Source organism: Cydia strobilella, chromosome 13 (assembly GCF_947568885.1).
Source record: "Cydia strobilella chromosome 13, ilCydStro3.1, whole genome shotgun sequence".
NCBI classification, from domain to species: Eukaryota; Metazoa; Arthropoda; class Insecta; order Lepidoptera; family Tortricidae; genus Cydia; species Cydia strobilella.
The window spans coordinates 17,300,357-17,312,881 of record NC_086053.1 but is presented as its reverse complement, the minus strand read 5'-3'; the positions used below and the strand labels follow the sequence as shown (position 1 = coordinate 17,312,881).

General features: G+C 37.3%; 1 protein-coding gene across 2 annotated transcripts in view; it reads left to right on the top strand.

Annotated features, from left to right (window-relative positions):
• The first annotated feature begins 873 nt into the window (after positions 1 to 873).
• The window catches only part of LOC134746773 (uncharacterized), a 35,354-nt gene continuing 23,702 nt past the window's right edge, over positions 874 to 12,525 (top strand). The window contains exons 1-4 of one of the 2 annotated variants that reach the window (XM_063681303.1): positions 874 to 1,068; positions 2,803 to 3,143; positions 4,858 to 5,034; positions 5,677 to 5,809. In XM_063681303.1, the coding sequence (XP_063537373.1) occupies positions 939 to 1,068; positions 2,803 to 3,143; positions 4,858 to 5,034; positions 5,677 to 5,772 (744 nt within the window). In that variant the 5' untranslated portion in view covers positions 874 to 938 and the 3' untranslated portion in view covers positions 5,773 to 5,809. Of the gene's footprint in view, positions 1,069 to 2,802; positions 3,144 to 4,857; positions 5,035 to 5,676; positions 5,914 to 12,525 lie in introns of those variants that run through there. The other variant, XM_063681302.1, reaches the window with a different exon arrangement.

Genomic DNA, 12,525 nt, shown 5'->3' with positions numbered 1-12,525 from the left:
ATAGGTAGGTTTGTGCCGTGATAATCACGATACATAATAGGTACCTGCTTATATAGCGACTTCATTTACATAAATACCGCCGGTACAATGGTTTCGTTCTTACGGCCTGGCCACGACATGGCACTCCTAAAGTTAAATATGTACTTCTTTTTAAATATTTTCCCATTGTATAAACTAGTACCTACATAATATACCTAATTAGTTATAAATTAAAATGTATCCATGTGTGCAATAATAAGTACCCATTCTATCTATACGTAGATAAAATTGATATTTTTAACATTGATTCAATTGATTGTACATCGGCAAAAGGATTTTCCCTGCACAATCTAACTTTATCTTATCTGATGCATGTAAAAATCGATATGCAGACTTACTACGAGTATGTATATTTTTTCTACACTTAGGCTTAGGTATCTATTTCTTCTTTAAAAAAAAAAAAAACGTTTATTCAAAGATCTTACTTACAACCCTTACAACTAAATACATATTTTCTTCTGCCAAACCACACAGTGGTTTGTTGGCAGACGAGGCTCCTTTGCGTTTGTGTTAGCAGTTGATATGCAACTTAACTTTATCTTAAACCTAAACTTACCTACTTAACCCTTTACTGCATGCGCAGCCTTATATGGTTGTTATGTTTTTAGCTATTAAAGTTTACTTTTAACCAAATAAATGTATATGTTATGTATATCTGTTATGGGTTAGACAGACTAGCGTTATTGTTATTTTTAAGTTATTATTTAAAAAACGCAAACACTCAAGTATTAATAAAACCCCACATAAATAATGCGCATTTATTGGTGCCGCGCGGCGGGGCCGGGCCGGGCCGGCGGTGGCGGCGGTGGCGGCGGCGGTGGCGGCGGTGGCGGGCGCTGGCGGGCGCTGGCGGGCCCGGGCCCGCCCCGCGCCGCGCGTCAGTCGCCGCTCGAGCCAGCATGGAGCATCTCATCGCCGCCGTGCGCAACTACCCCTGCCTGTGGAACACCGCGGCTATAGAATATCGCGACCAAGAGCTTAAAGACGCTGCCTGGGCTGAGGTCATGAAGGAAACTAATCTATCGTCAGGTAAGTCAAAGCCAAACGCGAAAACACACGAACGCTGTAGCATCATCGTAATGTAGCATGACTGACCGTGAACCTTATTTGAGGGGACTAAGGTTTACGTTCGGTTAGCTGTATGTAAATGCATTGGCGTTTTTCAAAATGGCGTCTTAGTAGCGTTAATGATTCATTCATATACATAATAGTATGTCGGTCGTTAGCCACGACTGCCACGAGTTCAAGGTCATGCGATTATGCAATAAGGAAAACACATGTTACTTTAAATTGTTTTCTTTTGAAGCGTCGGTTTAGGTAGTTGGCAATAGAAATCAATATATGTTACGCTTCTGTATTGTATTATGAACTTTATTTCAAACGTCTAAAGTTTACTTTAGGTAATTTCGCTTAGTTTTAATGTTGATTCGATTTTGTTATTGCGTAGTTTGAATGCTTCATATGTTTTTGATTGAAAACGGGGTAGAAGATTATAAAAAATAAAAATATCTGCAAATTTTTGAGTTTATTTTAGCGTTAAGGAACTGTATCTATTTTTATTAACGTGGTATTTTGTGTAAGTACGGCCGGTCGGCTGTTCTGTTGTCGGGTATATGGCAGCTACCTGCTCGCCGCGAAGGTCCGAGTTCGACCCCTGCTTGGGTCACTCTGGCCGGGACGCTTATTTATAGAACCCCGCTGGTTACAGCGGGTTGATTTAAAAAGGAATAATATTATATACAACACTTATAGAAAATTGTACTTTTGATATTACCATTATTAATAGTATTTATTACATTCAGTAAATTTTAGTTTGTACCTACTTTTTAAACTGTTTGGGTAAGGTAAATGCCCTAATATTTGGACCACGATTTAAATTTTAGATAGGTACTTGAATATTAAGATACAATTTAAGATGACAAACTAATGATTGTTTATTCATAGATCGTTTGGAAACGCGCTAGATTAGACATAATTGGGCTTTTCATTTTGTTACATTTATATATTTTGCGCCCATAGTTGTTAAATAATAAATGGAATTTAATATAACGACAGAGCGTGGTTACTGTGGTTAGTAAGCGACTTTCATATTGACTGCCACTGTGACAAGGTACAAGTACAAGGGTACGAAATGGTACCTACTGAAACTGGCTGTTTATTTGCGTGCATTTGTATACCTTCGACTCTGTTTACGTAATTGATGAACAATCTAGCAATGGTTTATTGACTTGATGAATGTATTTCGATTTCAATCAACTGGAACCGATTGTTAGCAATTTGCAGCTGTTCGACTTGTGGGTTTGGTCTCTTTAGTCGAAGGGAGGAATTGTCCCAACTAGCAAATCTATCTGCTATTAAAGTTGAGAGCACGTTCGGAAATAGGGTGTTGGCAAAGCGTTATTGATTGTAGTAGTTTTTATTGATTTTAACCACACCAGCCTACACCAGCTCATACAATAAAGATTAGAAAGTTTCATTTTATCCATAACTCATAAGACAGTAAGTTGATGTTAATTTTGAGTTGTTTCTTTATGTTGATTGGTAGAATTAAAATGTTTAAATGCAGTACAAGTGGAATAGGGAATCGTCGTTTCGAGGGAATATTAGCACTCCGACACTTTTTTTCTATGACGGGTGATCACGTGATGCTTAAGTACCCTACTTTAGAAAATGAAGTGCCGGGCGCCTCGGCTCCTTGGACCCGGATAGTTCTAGCGCGAGTAATTTATTAGCAAGAATATTAAAACACACGTTTGTTTACAGTAAAAGAAGTAAAACTAAAATGGAAAAAGCTTCGCGACTCTTACCGAGATGCGCTAAAACGGCAATCCGAAATGATGTCTCGCGAGCCCTCGGCGTCGGCCCGCAAGAACTACCCATGGAAGTACATGCAGCACATGACCTTCCTCCAGCCTCACATGTCAGCGAGAAAGAAGCCTGAGGAACCTCCCCCCCCGGTGCAGAACGGGCATGAGGAGCATGAGGAGCAGGAGGAGCAGAACGGCCAGACGGGGTCCAGCGAGGACTCGGAGACAGAGGACGAAGAGCCGAAGAGGAAGTCGCAGCTGACGGTTATTGACAGGAAGTTGGATTATTTGTGTAAGGTGAGCATGGTTTGATGTCACCAGTTAATAATTAATAATTTAGCCTATATACGTCCCACTGTTGGGCACAGGCCTCCTCTCATGCGTGAGAGAGCTTGGGCTATTGTCCCCACACTGACCCAATAATAGGGGACTGCACATACACATACCTACATTTTTTTGCTGATGTGTTAGATTCCTCATCATATTTTCCTTCACCGAAAAGCTACTGGTAAGTGGTAAATATCAAAACTGATATTCCGTACATAAGTTCCGAATAACCCATTTAATACGAGCCAGGATTTGAATTCACGACCTCCAGATTGAAATTCGATCAGATCAACTCGACCATCAACACTTCCATAAAACCTTACATACATTCTAAAACACATGAAACGAGTTTTATTTACTCCACTTTTACTCGATACATTTGAATACTTACGTTAATTTTGCACACTAAATCTTGGCTAGAAGCCAGAGATTCTCTATTACTACCTCATATAGTTTGTCCCTACTTCTAGTTCTAGCGCTCCGGGAGTCCGGATATCATAAACTTTAAACCAGTCTAATAGTGCCTGAATATAATTTAACTGTTATGTATGATATAACGTTGTTGTTTGTGTTTAGACAATAAGGAAGCTAATATGCAGTCAAATACGCAGCAATATTGGCTTCCTAGTTTAATAGTTTCTTCAACAGCAGTTTGATAAACATTCTCTAATTTAAACATCCAATAATATGAAAATCTGTGATTATCAGCCAGAGTTCGATTTAAATCCTAAATCGACAGTGAAGGCGGGTCCATACGGGATGATCAAATTGACCAATTTGATCAAAAGGAATTGACGTCAATATATTTTTGTACACCACAATTTGATCACTCAGACAATTTAATCAGATTGGCGTAAAATTGTCCCGTCTGGATTGGCCTTGAGATTCGAATATCGAGAACTCAATTCGCTTATAATCAATAATATTTATTTACATACAAGATATATACAGTGCTACTACGTAAACGAAATTAATAACTAGCTTAAATCTAAAATAGGCCCTTGAGGCATTGTACCAAGGATGCTGGCGGCATTTCCCCGCTGTATCGCAATGCTGATACGTTGTGCGAGAAAGCCGCCAGCTCTTCGGTCACCAGTTACGTCAACCAGACGCTTCGCGATTTCTGCAAACAACTTATGTGCGCTGGGACCCCATGGATCTAGAGTTTCAACTCCAAATGGAACGAAATGATACTCTCTGCCGAGGCTCTTATATTTATTACGTTTTAAAATTTCGGCGCTTTCCGCCGCTCCGCCCGCTTTTACATTAGTCCGTTGGAGGTGGGACGGTGCCAGTGTGTCTACGCAGGTAGCATCCCACACCAACATCCGTCCCAAGCTCCAAGGAACCAAGGACATCCCATCGGGCCTCTTGCCATCATCTCTGATAATACCAGTCGGCTCAAGAAGAGCGGGTACATTGATGGTGGCAAGAGACCGACGGATTATGTCATTAAGCGACGCATGTCTTGAAAAACGGCCGGCACTTTTTTGACAAGATAATCCATGGTGTCCCAGTCGGTCCACGTCCGTGCCACAAGAGCATAAGCAAATAAAGCAAATCAATATTCGCTTATAATATATTTTGCGTCTTCTTTCTGATTGGGATTTTGGTGGACATACAATACGTACTGACTTTTTTTATTACATTACTGAGTTTATTACATTACAGTTAATTTTTTTAGGCGTCAGGCAAGCGGCGCTCCGGATCTTTGAAACGGCGGGCGTCGCCCGCGCAGCCCGCGCCGGACCCCATAGACATCTTCTTCAACAGCATGTGCCAGTCCACCAAGCGGTTTCCGTATCCTGCGCAAATCAAGATTAAACGGGTGCTGTTTGATGCAGTGCTGGCTGCTGAGGAGGTGAGTCTTCAATCCCATAGACATCCTCAACAGCATGTGATCAACCAAGCGGTTTCCGTATCCTGCGCAAATCAAGATTAAACGGGTGCTGTTTGATGCAGTGCTGGCTGCTGAGGAGGTGAGTCTTCAATCCCATAGACATCTTCAACAGCATGTGATCCACCAAGCGGTTTACGTATCCTGCGCAAATCAATATTAAATGCGTTCTATTCGAAGCAGTATTGGCCGCTGAGGAGGTAATTAAGAATTTATATTACATTATAATATTACACGAACACCGACAAATACATACTAAAACAGTTGACTTTCATCAATTCAACCGGTTACTTGGCTTAAAACTTTCTGAGAGTTTATAAATCTCGTTATATTAGTTTACGTTTTACGTTAACGTTTGTTGTAAAAGCAAGTCCCGGATTCTCCAACCAAGTGATACATTCGATCCACCATTGGATAGGTTTAATCCTTTCAAGGATTTGCATGAGTCAACCAAACGTTCCAAGTGTAGCTTACAGCACATTCCCCTGCTAGTGCTAGGCACAATCGCCTTCCAACTTTCGAGAGAGTACTTCTTACGAATTCTGTTAACTCAGGTTACTTTGGTTTAGCTTTAAGATCTTAAAATAACTAAATTTTCCTTCCTAGGCGCTGTTAGCCGAGCAGCAGAGCTACGCCAGCCTGTGGGCCCGCGCGGCCTCGTCCTCCAGCAGCGAGGCCGAGTCGAAGCCCGACCCCTCCTGAGCGCAGCAGCGCCAGTACCGCCGCTACCAGCGGTACTGCAGGTACCTGTACGCTTACGCGTACGGAGTGAAGACTGAACCATAGCCCGTGAAACTACCGTTCTCATACAAGTTTATTATTTTTTAAGCATATTTTTTTATCAATTGCGTTCTGTGCGTCGGTCGCAGAAAAACTCTGTAAAGAGCCGATTTTTATTTTGTTCTCAATTTTTTTCGTTAAGGTTCAATAAAATATGGCTTAATATTGTCTTCGGTTACCGCGATAGTTACTCATGAAATAAAACTATGAAAACGGATTATATCGCGTCGGGATGAATTATAAATTCAATATACGCGATATAATCCGTTTTCATAGTTTTATTTCAAAATTTGGCTTGTTTGAAGCTTTTCATTCTGGGTGGAATAAATAAGAAATCAAAAATTGACATTTTTTGTGACATACTGTATTTAAAGTGTTATTAAAATACTGTATTTTTTGGGTAACTCAGTGAAACATTTTTGGACATAATACGGTGAAATTTCGTATTGTATAGAATAGGGAAACTACCAATCCACCAAAATTTATCGAAAAACAAAATCGCCAATTTAATCTAAATCAAAGAACTTCGTTTCGTGGTTTCGTAAACCTAGGTTTTATTTTTTATATCCTCTATATTTGCTATTTTACACTTGAGTGCAGTTTATCAATACTCTAAGATTGGTGACTAGATTAAGAGGCCGGTGTCGATTTTAGTCGCAAAAATGTAAAATCGATAGATTTTGTCCGTGAAATTTTACACCTTTTGTTACCTAATTGAAATAACAAGTACTGGTTTCTATTAGCACGTCTTCTTATCTTACCTTTTATCAGATCAGTTTTTTGAAAACAGACTCACTAAATTAGTAATGTTTGCTTTTCTGATGGACGTTTAGGTAAACGCGCGTAAAGCACTGATTTTGTCGCTCTTATTTGTAAATTTCGTAAAGTTTGGACGGCTAAACATGGTAATTTTGTATTACACATATCCTGTACTTGACGTTTATCAGACTACATTTTTATTATTATGACTTTGAAGTAGTGTAAATGAAAGTTAGACGAAATCAATTTTCTACAGAAATTACTTCAAAACAAGTGACAATTTCTCTGAAAATCGACTTAATTTTAACGTAATTTTGATACTTAAACAATCTACAACATTTGCTGAAACTATTCTTATACATCAATTTGTATAATTTACCACCATGATTTTTTGATGATTATTTAACAACTGCCCCTTCTCTTCATGCATTACCGGTGACGCACGCTCGCGACCTCATTATTAATAGGCAAGATAAGAAATCGTGCTAATAGAAACCAATACTTGTTATTTAGATATTACGTAACAAAACGTGTATAATTTCATCGACTAAATCTATCAATTTTACATTTTTGCTCCAAAATCGCCTACGGCCTCTTAACTAATATATTTTAAACGCCAAATAATTTTAAGGTTATAATTAGATAATTTCGAAAATGTTTCGTAGCTTTAAGTCTATCTCTGCCAAGCACCATCTGTGGCCAAGCCAGGGAAAATTTATCCTCGACTGTGTAAAAAAAAAAAAAAAAAATTATATGCATACAATTACTATTGATATATAGGTAATTTGGATTTCACCCACAATTTTTTATTTATTACAAAAAGGCAAGCATTTGACCGCAATCTCACCTGATGGTAAGTGCCGATGCAGTCTAGGGTGAATCATGCTTACCTAAAAGATGTCTATTCACTCTCGATTTAAAAAGATTTGATAATTTCTTCGAAGCAATTATTTTAATGTATGAGTATGAGATAATGTTTTATCAAGGAAACTAAGTTATCCTTTATATGTGAAGTTCCGTATGAGCAAAGATAGATATAATATAACTGCGTAATAGATGGATACAGTCTAAGGAAAAAACGTGCCTCGAAAATCAAGAAAATTTGATTCTCGTTCAGAGGGCGCTACTAGTTTTGGCCTACAGTCGTATAGATGGCGTTGGCGGTTTCGTTTGTTATTTAACAATTTTAACGCATATCAGTGAAAGAACATGGGTCAAAATCATAAAAATAATTAATGCAAATAAAAAAAAACATTTATCTATATTTAAATACATTCTATCGTATTTTTATAAATCTTCATTTTTAGTTTTAAAGTGTGTCGACAGATGGCAGTGAATTTACTGGGGTTACAAAATTTACTATGACAGTACCGCTCTAGTATAAGTTACTCTATGGTATGAGTGAAACAAAAGTAAGCATTACCAATTTCCTGAATTAAAAATTAAATAAATAAAAAATAATTTAGGCAACTCCTTAACCGGAGTTATTAGCATTTATTTTCGCTATTAGCATAGTGAATATTACGGACAATATTTTATCAAAAATGGCATAAGACCAATAAATATTTTATGCAAGTAAAAATTTAACCCTAAAGGAATGGTCGTGAACTATACTTTGTTTCTTTAGGTATTTAAATAAAAATAAACAAACAATTTGCACATTTTCGGATAGTTATTACATTTATTGGTTAACCAACCAAATACAAAATCCCCTGGATCTGTCACTGAACGACCAGACTTAACCTACATTATTCGATCATGTAATGTTTTCAACTACCCTCAACTGGCTTAAGGAGTCATTTGGGGGTAGATTATATTTACTTTTATTTAAATAACTAAAGATACAGAGTATTTATAGGTTAGTGCTATACTAGATTATAATAATTATTGATGGCAGTATCGGATTACCAGTAAGCAGTATTGTACAATCACTTATTTAAGCATTTTACCTATACCTAGATTTCTTAACGATCTCAAATTTAATTGTATGTAAATGTACCAGTAATTGACACAGTACGTACGAGTATAACAATAGAATATGTATAAGCAAACTTATAGTAACAAAAATGTAACACGATTTTAAAAGTCAACAATAATTGAACATTTTGTTAGCATCAAGCACTGGTACATTTACCCTAGATTTTACTTTATTGTACACTAAGCAAATTCCTAAAATAATAGTGATTGGCATCACTGGAACGCCTACCCTTTATTTCACGTGTAATTATTAAGACAAATTTTTATTCTATAATTCATTGAAGAATCGCCAAATTCGGTTTTAGACTACAATATTTCTCGGGCCCTATTTCTAGTCCAACTAGGGAACAAATCAAATTATTTGTATAATATATTTTGATTTAGGTTTTTTAAGTAGTCACATTACTATATATAAATTATAAAGTGAAATAGATATCATGCACCAAATAAAAAGTGACTAAGTCGACCGGTGGCCGAGGCGGGAATCGAACCCGCGTCTTCAGCTTACGCAGCTACTAGAACACCCGGCCACAACCTGCCTCGGCCACCGGTGGACTTGGTCACTTTTTCTTTGGTTTAAATAATGTTGTATAAAAATAGACACGTGACTTCTCATGGCACCTATCATCCCAATACGATGTTTCTTTTCGTTTAGCGTTTGTGTACATCTGTACGGTTGTCATTTTGGCTAGGCCCCCTGTGTGCCCTAATACCACAGATTAATAAATAGTCTAATACATGGCAGTAACTGATAAATAGCATCGTCTGAGGGCCGATTTTTCAGTTACCATTTAACTCGTCTGATAACTAGTTACTCCTACGAATTGAGTTTACGACAATGACACATGAGAAATTGTGTTATCGATGGAATAAATCCTATCCGTCTGTTTAACTGGGAGCTGAAAAATAGGCTCTGAAACTACTTGAAGCCCTATAATTTGTACAGTGATGCAATAGTGAAGTAAAGGAATTGAATAAAAAGTGAAGCGAGTATTGGCGCCGTTTCTCTCCCCCCTCCCGTCTCCCTCCCGCGGCTTGGACTATAAATACCTAAGTGTAGAGAGGTATCGGCCGATGACCTGCGAGCTAGATTGTGCTTGATAGGAACGCTAGTTTAGTACTAGCACGTACTAGGCAGGGCTAAGTGAAGTCTAGTCTTATACTTGTATAGAAGGCATATTCCATTATAATAATAATCAATATGTTTTTAAGATACTTTAAAATTGGCAAAATAGCTACCCCAATTTGTCCGACTAAGTGTAGCGCACTTAGGTGTAAACTTTTGAGTTTTTCATGTACTTAGGTAAATACATAACTTACCTGTACGGCTACCATGAGTTCCGTAAATGACAGTCGAAAGTGAGAAAGTTAAGGAAAATGTATGGAGTAATTGTACAGTGCCTCTACCGGTCACGTAAAAAACTAAAAAAATCAACTGGCACCATGAGTCACAAACGTTTTAACGTGAGTTTTCGATACATGCCTAACTTCACACCTAAAACGTTCTCTTTCTAACTATATAAAGAAAACTGAGCCAAAATTATTCTAGGTAAATACTTTACGCCGTTTACGCGAATAAACGTGACAGATGTCATCGAAAAATACGTACGTTTTCGATGTGACATTTCTGTTAACTTGGAAACAACAATATTTGAACGAAATATTTTTATTCGGATGTTTATTACCGTTATATCATGTTACAAATGCATTTCCGATTAAATTATCATTTATATGCTTAGTTAATCATTGTAGTTTTATCACAACTTACCTAAAACACACGAAAAAACAGAAGTATTTGAACGTACGCTAAGAGTGTCAAACAGTCAAACAAGAGGCAAGTGCCCGTTTAGAAAATAATATTAAAATAAATAACTACACTGTGTAAAGTTCGGTCGAATTAAACGCCTTATAGTAAAACTTTTGTTCCTCCAAGAAAACAACCCCACAAATATAATGATGGAGTGTTATTGTAAGGCCTAATCCTATCAGACAACCTGCCATGTCTGTCCATCGATGTCTTTATGATGTCTCGATACCTTTTCAAAATGCAAGGTAAATATACCATATGATTAGTGACTAATGTATAAAGTATGAATGTGTATAATGCTTAACGTAGGTAGCAGTAAACTTACACCTAAATACTCGTAACCTATAAACTTATTCTTTTTCAGGAGTATAACAACAATGATAGTAGCTGATGAAACTTGGAAACTTAAGTAACAGCTATGGAACTGTATGATCACAGCCACATCATCTGATGTGGCCGAATGTGCAGTATTCTGGATGTGACTTGGCCAGTAAACATCATTACACATTCAGAAATTATAAAAACAGGAAGATATCTGAAGAATATAGTGTTATACAGTGCTTTTTAAAAACTAAATAAGAACAAAATATGTTGGTAGTGAAAGTTAGATGTATAGTTGATAAATCGCCTAAACCTGAGTAATCTTTAGGTACTTTAACCGCTTCGAACTACATATCAATGCAATTTGTAAATAAAACAGGCCACAGGCAACTCTGGAAATTCTAAAAATGTTATATAGTCATAGAGGTAGATTATGTACCTTCTGGAACGCAACAATATTTCCAAGGTTGTAATAAATAATAATAAAATGAAGTGGTATTTTTTGTTTAATAGGTTTGTAGCATATTTGGTAAGTATGTACAACTAACAGTAATAACTACATCTCATACTAACTTCATATATAAGTATATAAATAAGACTATATGAGATTTAACTGGTGACCGAAGAGCTGGCAGCTTTCTCGCACAACGTATCAGCATTGCGATACAGCGGGGAAATGCCGCCAGCATCCTTGGTAGTTGGTACAATGCCTCAAGGGCCTATTTTAGATTTAAGCTAGTTATTAATTTCGTTTACGTAGTACCACTGTATATATCTTGTATGTAAATAAATATGAGATTTGATAATTTAGATTATCATAGTAATACCATTTTTGTTTGCTTTTACGTGGATCTAATCTGCTTGTCATTAGACCCAGTTCACACATACAGTTTCTGATACAGAAAATCATGTGTAATCAAAACAACACTATGGTTTAGCAAGAGGTGCATAGGCATATATATATATATATATGTATAACATTTAAAACTCGCGTTTTGAACACATATTAGATTAGGCCCCATTCGCACGAGAGCTTAAAAAGCGTCGCGTTAAAATCCGACGTTTCAGCTTTTTTACCGTTTCTGATATTTGTGTTCATATGAACGCTTACTCCCTGCAGTCCCTGCCTTGTGGAAGTGTAGTAATAAAAACGCGCTTCATTTTTTAAGTAGTTTATTTGCGTATTCCGGTAAAAATGGTCGGGACTCGACTTCTTGAATTAATAATTCGGGATCGAGCTCCCACATAGTTATTTGTTACGAATGGTACGATATGCGTTATGTATTCAAACGCGTCTCGGCAGAGCCATGACGATTGACACCAAAGATTGACACTCGACAGCCATCTGACAGCAGCGCCGGCGCTTTTTTAACGCTTGTGAGAACAGATACACGGAGTTCCGTATGGTCAATTCATTTTACGGCCAACGCTCAACGCCGAAAATAGAACAGTGCTCGATAAAAACCGGCCAAGTGCGAGTCGGACTCGCGCACCGAGGGTTCCGTACATTGCACAATTTAAACAATGTATTTTTTATGTGAAATGTGAGTGAAAGGTAAATTGCGGTTTACGATTTGTGACGTATTTAAAAAAAACTACTTACTAGATCTCGTTCAAACCAATTTTTGGTCGAAGTTTGCATGGTAATGTACATCATATATTTTTTTTAGTTTTATCATTCTCTTATTTTAGAAGTTACAGGGGGGGGGGACACATTTTACCACTTTGGAAGTGTCTCTCGCGCAAACTATTCAGTTTAGAAAGATATGATATTAGAAACCTGAATATCATTTTATAAAGACCTATCCATA